At 34.7% G+C, this 12,202-nt stretch overlaps 1 protein-coding gene across 1 annotated transcript in view; it reads left to right on the forward strand.

Moving 5' to 3' along the window:
* LOC117330171 (carbonic anhydrase-related protein 10-like) overlaps nt 1-12,202 on the forward strand; it is a 215,134-nt gene that overhangs the window by 161,506 nt on the left and 41,426 nt on the right. The window contains exons 2-3 of the mRNA XM_033888393.1: nt 7,667-7,810; nt 9,302-9,484. Of these exons, the coding sequence (XP_033744284.1) occupies nt 7,667-7,810; nt 9,302-9,484 (327 nt within the window). The remainder of the gene's footprint in view (nt 1-7,666; nt 7,811-9,301; nt 9,485-12,202) is intronic.

Below are 12,202 nucleotides of genomic sequence, written 5' to 3' on the forward strand. Positions count from 1 at the left end.
ATCAACACCCTATTTTTTCATGGAGTTTTTTTTTTATCATGGTGACCTGCAAACAATTGAGGGATATCATGCACAATTACAAAGAAATCTCTGGTTTTGATATCTATACATAAATAGCTTCTTTTTTTTTTATTATTTTAGGTGCGTACTTGATATTTGATTTCTAAGAAATCCCTGGTTTTTATATTTATACATAAATACTGTAAATCACTTATATTTCGCGAGTACTTAATTTCGCGAACTCACCTCATTCAACTTATTCCCGAATACATAATTTCGCGAATTCTGATCTCAAAATGACTTTAAATTCGCGAATGACGTCGGCGATATTTCAATGTGGAGAGTGAAGTGAGTTCAATGTAAATAAAGCTTTCACGCTCGTTCAGATGTAGTGTATTGTAATATGAAATTACAATCTAATATACAGTGTATAAGTATATAATTTATCATTCTATTATTATTTTAACGGCGATGTCTGTTCACCAACTAAAGATTACGGTAGATTCAAAATTAACGCCACTTATTCTTGTCATTCTTATATAAATATTTGCGAGGGATTTGAATTCGCGTTTGACTCGCCTCGCGAATTAACGCGAAAATAAATCCCACGCGAAATATCAGTGATTTACAGTAGTTATTTGTATTTAAGGTGCGTACTTGATCTTATCGTTTTCATATTTTTGAGAACACCAGCCGTTTACCATAGAATGTACAAATAAATGTAAACACACATTTAGAAAAAGTACCTTCAATATTTCAATGAGGTCTGCTTTTGATATTGATGTACCTCCTTAAAATACTGGATTACTGTATCAGTTGATTTTTTTATTGTGACGGTTGGCTGTAGACTAAGGACAGTTTTATGTTAAGTGAGAGTATATACAAATTTTTAAACACGTTTTCCTGATACTGGTCAGAACCCACACCAGTGTCCAGATAATGAAATTAGCTTCGAAGCGCAGCTGGTCCACAAATTAGAACTCAATTAAACGGCGAAAGATATGCGAGGAGAAAAAAAGCAGTATCTTTGCTCTGTCCTTGAACATCTACATTTAAAATCCAACATGTTTTTTTTTGTTTTTTTTTTGTTTTATCTTTTTAAGAAGCAATATTCAAATATAGAATTGTAAGAAAGCAAAAAGTATTGGAAAATTTTTAGAAAAATATACAGAGAGCTATTTTTGGATTATCCGATAGTAAGTTCTTGAGAATTCAACGAAAATGTTGAAATAGTGATGGTAGTCATTATGCGCATTAATTTTAGATGTATAAATGGCTTTCTGTCTTTCAAGATTGTCACTTCTACACACATCAATTACTGTCGGCACGTCTCAGGCTTTCTGTCAGGTCAATTAGTTTGAGCAGTTTTCATGCCGTTTTGCAGTTTTTGATGACACCAAGACCTTCTTTGTTCGATTACCGATATAGCCTGGTCGCGTAGATAGCAATACGGTCTACTTTTAGACTCTGAATTTTTCATGCTTATTGATCCAAAACCTTAAATTTGCCTGTAGGTTCAATCCTGAAACACCATGACTATGCCAACTGTATTAGTCATGAAGAAGAACCTTTTTTAGAATACAGATGTAGCAGGATATTTTTAACGACCTTTTGACAGGAGTTTATTAATCTTCATTAGGAAAGAAACATCTTTGCTCTCAAATAACGAAATCTCCTTTCTCACACAAATGTAAATCGCTTCTCTTGTCCTTTGTATTAAGACCAAATTTAGCAAAAGAATTGCATCTTGGATATTCTTGATATTATTCAAATAATCTTAATCAATGACTCTACCCTTGAGGGTTGAACGAGCCTTTACATGTGGCTTGTACATTATAAGGTGTATACGGTGTCATTCAGGCATCAAAGATATAAATTTGAAACATTATAAAATAGAGGTATGCCGCTTAATGAACGAATTTATTATACAGCCGCTACGTGTCCTAAGTGATGCTTGGGACAAAAGGCTGAACCAAGATTAGAAGATTGAATAATTAAAATCGACTGTTAAAATGTAAAATAGGAACAATTTGGTTCAACATATTTATTGCATTATTTTGAACACTTTCAAATATGTTCTTATATACTCATTCGGTGTCAATATTCAAAAAAAATAAGGCATGTTAGATTATGTCAACCTTGGAACAGAAAAAAAAAGAAGAAAAAAAACCAAAACAAAACAAAACAAAAAAACACAAAACAAAAATAAAATAAATAAACAGCAGAATCTAGATATCTCAATTTTACGATATCACACGACAGGAAGGTACCTTACTCGTTATTCATATGATCCATATATACTCTTTGATCTCAGCAATTCTCCAGAGACTGATATTGGGTGTTGGTTAATTTCGGAAAAGTCAATACTTCTTTAATTCAAATATTTCCTGTGAATATTTCATACATGAATCACCATTTCTTTAATTCATTGACTCGAATGTACATAGTTAACCATATTTTATGTTGTCGGCGATTGATTTTTTTTCTCATGAGGCATCAGATCTCGTGAGAGAGAGTTATTTCGGTGTCAAAGAAAATGCCTCTCCGGGCGACAACATCCCCTCTTCCGTAACCGCTACAATGGGTTTTAAATTCTGGATAAACAACTAAATACAATAAAGAATGACATCAAAGGCAGCGAGGTCACATATTACAGTACTCAGAATATATATAAATCGCTTGAATTAACCGGAAGTGAAAGGAATGACAGCGAAGGCACGGGTTCGTCAAACCGGAAGTGAAATAGATAACAGTAAATGGATTTTTTTGTTACAAATCTCGAATTCTAATGGAAATTTCTAATCGGCTTTGAAATTTATAGGTGTTAAGTACGAAATAATTCGAATATGCAGTAGAGGCAAAAAAGGCACGATGTCTTTGTAACAGTACATACGACACTCTTCACTTGAACAGACAGGAAAATTACTGACATTTTTGTTTTGAAAATTTGGGATTTACTTGTTTATTTTTTGATGGGATAGGATTTTAGGATAATAACAAAGGAAGAAATTCATTTTAAACTAGATTACATAACAAATTTAATCCGCAAAACAATGAAATGTAAATTATGGTTGTGGAACAATACAAGTTTGCTTTTTATGTTGTCTTTTCTCCCTCTTTTTACCTCGAAACAACCAAGCAGTCGTAAAATTGGAACGATGTACGAGGTAGTCAGGTGCAAAAGGACCATTGAGCACTTGTTTCAGGAAGTCGTGAAAATTGTTTAGGTGCTTAAGTGTGAGCGTTAACGATCTCTAAAAATAGTTTGCGAAACATATTCATAATGTTTTTACCTGATTCCGTAAATTCTAATATGCTTAATTCAAATAAGACATCTTGTTTGCAGCAATTAAAATGATTTTCTGATTTAATATCGGTCATCTAATCAAGCCCTTCATTGTCATGCATGCAATGTACATTCTCGTTTGATATCCAGATTGTCTTGCACATTCAAAATCGCTCCAATACATGAAAGACTAACCATATCTTATTCGATATATGATATATTTTCCTAACTAAAATAAGTTTATCCGGTACAGTAGTCGCTGGAGAGAAGGAAATTGTTCATAGTCAATATCCGCTCTGAAAATATACATGTACATAGACTTAACATACAATGTATATTACAGGGAATGTATCAAAAATGAATTATTATATTTCTTTAAAGACTCTTGGTCTGTTCTGGCAGTTCAGCCAGCGGGCGAAATAATTAAAAACAAAAGGTGTACTCAATCAAAGTACTAAATGTGTATTTATATCCCAACCAATATGGAAATTCTATAAGATATGTTCTTTAGTATTATGCGAATGTTCGCAAACCAAATGGAATGATGGCGTGCTAATCCCCGATATAGAATTCCCTAAACAACTGTGAATGTATTTATAGAAAGCTTCAAACAATAGCCTATCAACAATCTTTTGAGTGAGCCATTCTCATTCCCCGATCGCCATTATATTGGCACGGAAAGAGGACGAGTAGGAATCTTGTTAATAAGGCAACTTGACTTACCTGGACAATTGAAAATCTCCCACCAAATATACCCAGACCTTGCAGGTAAGGCGAAAAAAACAACTTTACCTGTTGCCCAAGATGCATAATTCGTGAGAGGCTACTAAATTTGGGATCTGACCTCTTCTCTTCTTTCTAACGAAATAACTTTTTTTATCCAAATGTCTCCCGTGGTACTGCCTCATTTTCGGCCTTGCAGATATTGCTGACGTTCGTCCCTGTATGTGGGGAGTAAGGAGAGTTATAGGTTATCTCCCCTGGCGGAGACAAACCAAATTCTATAAAATTGATACTTCATACTCTCTCCTTAACGTTCGGTGGCGGCGAGGATCGGTCCATTCGTTGTCGGGACATGTAAACTGTGATCGGGTTCGATGTCCCACGTCCCTGTTTAAGTGAGACATTTCGGTATGATGGTACAATAAAATGTCCGTCAGTGGTCCCATAGTTCACCGACACCGTCCTTACACGACCTAACTGCGTAACAGGACGTTAAATGATACAAATACTAAATATTAAACAAAACAAAACAAAAAACAAAACAAAAACAAAATAATAAAAAAATAGAAAAACAAAACAAAAACAAAACAAAACTACACTTTAAAAATAAACAAATAAACACATAGTATCGGAAGTAAACGAAGACGAGTTCCTGTTTAGAAAGCCCAGCACACGCACTTTTGCACCAGCAGAAGGCAAAGAAAGGAGGGGAAATGTTCTTATCTCAACAACCAGCCAAAATAACATTGATTTTTAAAAAATCAAAACTACAAAAAATTTGAAATCTTTGCTATCTGAAAAGAAAGTTATATTACAAAAATCTAAGCATTCCTTCGTACACATCAAATCCATTTTACTTGTACATATGATCGGCGAAAGTCGTCATCATCGTGTTTGTTACAATAACACATTTTAAGGAATACTGTTACATAAATTACCAAGGTAAAAAAAACAGCTAATGCTCTGTTGTCGAGCACTATCCGTTTTTACTGCTGGCGTCAGACTTCTGGGTAATAAACACGAGACAGGTCGACTCGGAATTCGGAAATAATTTGCAGGAAAGCTGTCAATTTGTATGTTACCATGGACAGCGCGATGTCTCCACAGAGGTCGCTGACATTCACCGACCTTTCCAGGTGCCAGCTCATATTCAATGTTCAATTGTCCTGATGGAGGAGCCAAGGGGCTGGTCACCTGACTTGATATATCGCAAAAACATTTTTCATTGAGTGAGGTTTTGTTTTCATTGTCCTTCCTTCTGCTACCCCAATATGCAAAGTCAATTCGAACTGTTAGGTTGACCACTCAAATTTTGGCGGGAAAACCAAGTCAAATTTAGAGATAACGTGACAATCACATGTTTGTCCATGCAAGTCGTGCCACCATACAACAAAGCAACGAAACGTGTCAATATCAACTACATTCACAAAACTGCCCGTATAATTTAACTTTAGAACTCACCTGCATATAAATGCAAAAATAAATACATGTAATATACTACGGGGCACTCCAGCTACTGTAGATCACTTATATTTCGCGCGGGATTTATTTTCGCGTTGATACGATAGGATACTACCGCGAATTCAAATCTTTTTCGATTATTTGTATGAAACTCCTTTGGATGGCGACCGGCCCATGGGTTAGTGTACCGATATTGGGGTCTTGCTGTACCTATGACTCTGATAGCTCAGCATTCGCGAATTTAGAGTCATTTCTAGATCAGATTCGCAAAATCATGTATTTTAGAATATGTCTGAAGAGGTAAGTTCGCGAAATAAAGTATTCGCGAAATCTAAGTTATTTACAATAATCCAATTGAGAATGAATAATTCAATCCATTAATGAATCACTCAAATTATTTGTATCGTATACACACTTACTCAGAAGATTCCATTCTTTCTTAAAATTATTCTTTAAGAGATTAATTGCACTTTTGTGGCACATACAATGTATATAAACAATAAAACTCCATAAAGACAAGTAATTATGTCTCAAAAACGGATAATATGATAGATAAAAAAAAAAAAAAAAATCATGGCGGCCATTTTGGATTTCAACATTTCTTTATGTATATATATGTATCCATATTGATGTAATGTACTTCCTCGTATTGATAATGGGCATTTAAACACAGAAATCAAATTAATAAACGCTCTAGAAGTCGATACATTATATAAAGTTAATGAGCAAGGCAACAATTTTTAGATCTAAGATGGCGGCGACTATTGGGGTCATATTGAATTGGCACTTATATATATCAGAAAACAAAATCAGGACCCCAGGTATTATATGCAAGCATAATGCTACAATTCTATCCGGAATTGCACAATCCGCATTCCGCCTAACTATTATACGTTACGTCAACACTTTGCAAGTAGACAACTGACGTGTCGCTTGTTTAAAAGAACAAGTTCTTATCTCAAACATGGATGGTAGATGTTCAATACTTGATAACTTAAGTCATTAATATTAGTCAGATGAGTTCAAATGAAAAAAATATGAAAAACAGTTTCATAAAAGGAAAAAGTATATACATCTTTCCCACGGTGTCGTAAAATATTTATCCAAAAGAAAAACAAATCTTATATTATTTATGACACATGTGCTTGATAAAAATGAAGATAGATAATAATTTCCATAAAATTACAGTACATATATACCAAATGCTATAGACCCCTTAGCATTGCATATTAAATACACAAGAAATCTCCGGGGCCCTGACATTTGTTACAGATTACATATACATGTACAACATACGTCATCATTCCCAGATTATGTCTATAACTGTCAGGTGATGAAAATGTCTAGAACGTTTCCCAGAGGTACGTGCAGCATAATTTCTCACATCTCGGAGATTTATGTCAAGTCTGATCTTCGTGTTGACACTGATATCAATAAATTACTACCAGGCACACCCCGTATTCTGTTAAGATCCTGGCCGTAGATGTAATGGAAAACGTTAACTCAATTACGCTTATCTGTAATGAATTATTAAAATTTCGTTACGTGATAAAAATATTTTGTCTTCATTTCTTTCTTGACCGTTACAGTGTATAAGCACTGATATCTAAAGTCTTGTTTTTAAAGAACGGGGGAGATGAATATCCATATATATGTGTTTATTTGTTTGTTTTTGTTTGTTTTTGTTTGTTTTTGTTTTTTAAAATAATATATTAGCTACTCGGTTTTTCAAATCTTATATGCACAAATAACATCAGAACTCCTGCCAATAGTGAAAAGGGGGATAAAACGACTTTGTCATATTATTTAAGTATTCAATACCATCATGTGGATAGAAAACACGAATGTCGAAACATCGATCATTTTTCGACATACCTGACCATATACATATATACATACGTACATTCCATACAGGTGAGGAATAGTCGTTTCTGATACCTGAACGTGCCTGCTAGGTATAAAGCCAGGCTTTCAGCATAAACAGCGATTGACATGTTTACTTAAGAAGAACTTCAATGAATAATGAAAGTCTTTATCTATAAAGCCTGACTCAAGGATACCCCTGTAATTAAGACACCTTTAATCACGCTACCTACACAAGCTTAACAGGCTTGAGTGGCAACATACGATATATTTCCATATTTAAAATGAAATATTCATGATTTATTTTTTTATGTATTTTTTTTTCATTTTTATATTCCAGGACCAAAGTTCTGGGGATACCATAATCCGGAATGGATTTTATGTCGGAAGGGAAAATTACAATCGCCTATAGATATTGATCCGCATAATCTCATATACGACCAGAACCTACGGGAGTTAGAAATAGGACAAGACAAGGTAAGGGCAGATAACTCTATTGTAGACGACAACACCAGGGACAGGCTATTTCATATAGAATTTTATCAGATTTTGATCAAACTGAAAGCAGCTGACCAATTTATATTGATTAAATATTATCAACTTGAGGGTATTAAAAGATAGTTAAAACTTTCGAAAATTTCATAAAAGGGCCGATAACCCAGTATTTTTTTTTACCAAAACCCGAAGACCGGTTTTAAAAATCAAAGTCATATAGTAACGTAGTAAATGCAGTACGTTCTCGATTCGCCAGAACTTGTTTCCAATTATGCGGTCAAACCGGTACAATCAGGTTGTAACATACAGTATCGTTAGTAAATGCGGTATTCTCTTCTACTGGTCAGAATTTGTTTGTTTCCAATTGTGCGGTCTCACCACTTCAACCAGGCTGTAAAATATACTTCATTTAACGATTTTTTCAGATCTAGTTATTTTATCGGCATAGCAAAGTGCTGTATGTATGAATATGACTGCATCAATATAATCAGATAGTCCACTTTTTATGTAAGAAACTTTGTTTTCGACCAAACGAAACGGCCTGGCTTATAATAAAATAACTAATTATTCAAGAACCTGAACATTGTTCAATTTAGAAAATTGAAATTGTTTAAGATATTTTGGAAAGGTAGAACTTTGCCTATTATCCTTTTTAAAGAATTGTTTGTTTGATAATGCATTCTCTTCGAACATACAACTATTTATCAAAAGCCTAGCTGAGAGAGATACGACATAACAGATGATGTTTTATAGAAAAGATAGAATAGAAGTGAAATAGTATCAGTGTGTCACAGCCGACAACTCTCTTTAAGCGAGGATAGATAGAACGCCAACGACTTAGGATATGACTATGTCATGTAATTTACCTGAAGAGTAGTACTTGGAAATGAAAAATATACAAAAATACAAAAACAATAGGAAGGGCGAAACAAGGAAACGACACGCGCTCTTTGGTGACTAGGTACCGAAATCATTACCAAAACAGACTAAAAATAGCATCTTAAAGATATTGTTTATATAAAGCTAGAAAACAATTAAATGGACAAGAATCTACAGTACTTTAGGCTTTAGTACCAATTATCTTATCCATATGGATCGCAATTAATATGACGAAGTTTATGATGGTTGAAATAACTGCCCTGTTGTTTATCAAATATTCCTATTGTTGAAAACCACACTATGCCATTATAAAGCCCTGTTCAAAGCCCCTATGGCAAGGTTAGGTGCATATAATTCGATTATGATGATATCGCAGTTATTATATATTACCAACTCATAAAGTATTCAAAAGATAATTGGAAAATATGGATACTTTACGATCGAACTCAAAGTGTATTTTATGCTTACGAAATTGCAATCGATTTTTTTGACGGAAGCTGTTTCAATTGAGTCTCAAAACTGTGAAGCCCCTTGTTATTTACGAGCGTCATGTTAATGTTTTTAATGTGCATGTACTTTTTTTTCTTTCTTCAGATAGACGGAAAGCTAATAAATACAGGTCACGATCTGACCTTGATAGTAGATGACCTTGACTTCACCTTCACGGGGGGTCCCCTATCCTATGACTATATTGTTTACGAGATTAAAATACACCTAGGGAACTCGGATCGCATTGGATCAGAACACACAGTGGGTGGCAATGCTTTTCCTATGGAGGTAAGTTGTATTTTCGTCTTCTTTTTTTTTCTATAAAATTTTGCAGATCTATGGAGTGGAGCCCTGTCCTATTATCTATGCGAAAATTCGAGTTAAAAAAAGGAAAAAATGCATTTTGTAATTAGGAAAGTGATATTTTAAGAAGTAAAAACAAAAACAAAATAAAATAAAAAAACAATAACATTTTTTTTTTTTTTAATTTTAGTAAAAAGATAGTATCATAAAACATGCAATTATTGGTAATGATAAAGAAAATTAACGATCGCCACATTTATCATGATAAGAGATGGTTTGTGAAATCGATATACACGTGCACAGTTACAACGGAAGGGAGTGCTGAAATGACGTCATCGAGGTGATCATAGAGAAATAATCTGATGCAGATTTCAGCTGTAGGGTACCAATGGTCTTAAGTGATGTGCTTATCTTTTTCTAAGATAATGTTATCTGACACCACAGAATTATCTAAAACGATACATGTAAAAAAAAAATCTGAAGTCCATGCTTATCTCATTAAAGGTGCCCTTAAAATTAGTTATTAAAGAAACCCTGTATAATGGTACAGATTTAAATCTGACTTCTCTTTATAGCGCTTAGGGACTTGTACTGATGTACTTTTAACTTTGGATCAGACATAATATCTAGGGTTACATGTATATTTTGAGCTACCTGGAAATGTTTTGGGTTTGGGTACGACTTCTGGAGTTGTGGTCAGTGTTACTAAATTACATCTACAGACTCATCTGTTTAGATTCTATTGATTCCAGTTGTAAGTAAAAGCACTCACCTAATGAAGTGTTATGCTTTTTTTCACTAGAAGTACATTTTAGGCAGTTAGAGGATGCCTTTAGGAATTCGCCGCCTTTCTTAATGACAGTCATTTCTGAACTTGCCCCTGGAAAACACTACGGCAGAGACACTTTCTTACCAATACCAACACCACACAAGTGTTGATCTATTAAGATAAATCTGGTCTATTAACGTTCAGACAATAAGATTAGGTTTAATATGGCATGGGAGTTGTTTTTGGACATTAAACTTAAGGTGGAAAGGGGGAACGTTATTTTGAACACCAAGTCACATGATACAATTATTTATCTTTCAACTACCACACACGCTGACCGATAACTACTGAAGGATACCCGTATGCTTTATTCGTCAAAACGATTGCTTTATCTGTCAATACGATTGCTTTGTCCGCTAATATGATTGTTATATAATACTTCAATACAATTCACGTGAATTTTTTCCACACCCGACGGGACTATGTTCATCTTGACCCCGAGCTTTGACCTTACTATGTAACGTAAACGTAATCAAACGCGGGTAAATGCTATGCCGTAATTGCCAAATGTGATCGTCATCTCGGCTTTCCTCGCACCATAATAAACATTGTATTGTAACATACATTGTACTTACCCTGTATTCCCTATATACCATTACAACATCATTAAGTGCTAGTACATATTCAGACAACGCGAACAACCCGAAATATCGCACAACATGTGAACAAAGATGTATAGAGCTTTAATCTTATACAATACGTTTACAATGATTTATATAGCTTTTAACAGGTACATCACGTGTACATAGATTTATAGAGTCTCAATGTCGTACAGAGCGGGCACAAATAAAACGTGTGCACACAGTCATGGTACCTCGATTTCGTACAACACGTGCACAAAATTCCATAGAGTTTGAACCTCTTGCAACAAATAAACAAATACACATATTACCTAATTATCGAACAATATGTTCACAAATGTATGCAGATCCTTATTTTCGCACAATACGTGGACACATAGGTAGGAATTTGGATCTCGAATAGCAGCCCTCGTCTGAAAATGTTTAGAATTGCTGCACATGTTATTCTCTTTGGGAACGATAGAGTATCTAACTGCAACAGAATATGGAAATCAGAGCATCAGGTGCAAGCGTTGCCTTTCTGTGTAGGGTAGCTACAATTGCATGGTTACACGCACAGGCGCTTGCATAGAAAATATGACTTTCAATTTTTTTTTGATATGACAGTGGTATATGTAATCTGTTAAGTACACAGATTACACATACCACTGTAAAAAAAATATGAAATTAACATTTTCTATGCAAGCGCCTGTGGTTACACGCCGTGAGTTATCGCAGTGACGTAGTGTGATACATTTATGTAACAAGGACTAAATGTAGAAAATCGTGTCAGATTGAGTCGATTAATGACTGTTTGCCAATCTCTTACCAGTCTATTTGTTAGGGGGCCGCGGTGGCCGAGTGGTTAAGGTGTCCCGACACTTTATCACTAGCCGTCCACCTCTGGGTTACGAGTTCGAAACCCAAGTGGGACAGTTGCCTTGTACTGAACGTAGGTCGGTGTTTTTTTCCGGGTACTGCGGCTTTCCTCCACCTCCAAAACCAGGCACGTCCTTAAATGACCCTAGCTGTTAATAGGACGTTAAACAAAATAAACCAAACCAAACCAGTCTGTTGATTAAAATAAAGACAATTTCGCGAGGGAGCCTGATGATTATAGTTTTTTTTTTTTAGAAAAAAACGGAACTGGAGTTCCTAGTTTATTACAAGTGGTTGCTTATAACGTATTTCTGAAATAAATCTAGTGTTTTCATCCAAAGTCCATTTTTGCTGGTATTTCAGATTTTAAATGGAACTGGGGACTGATTCCCAGTTATGTTTTCCTTAAACGATTAAGAACTATGGGAATTGAGT

The sequence above is a fragment of the Pecten maximus genome, chromosome 6 (assembly GCF_902652985.1).
Source record: "Pecten maximus chromosome 6, xPecMax1.1, whole genome shotgun sequence".
Taxonomy (NCBI): domain Eukaryota; kingdom Metazoa; phylum Mollusca; class Bivalvia; order Pectinida; family Pectinidae; genus Pecten; species Pecten maximus.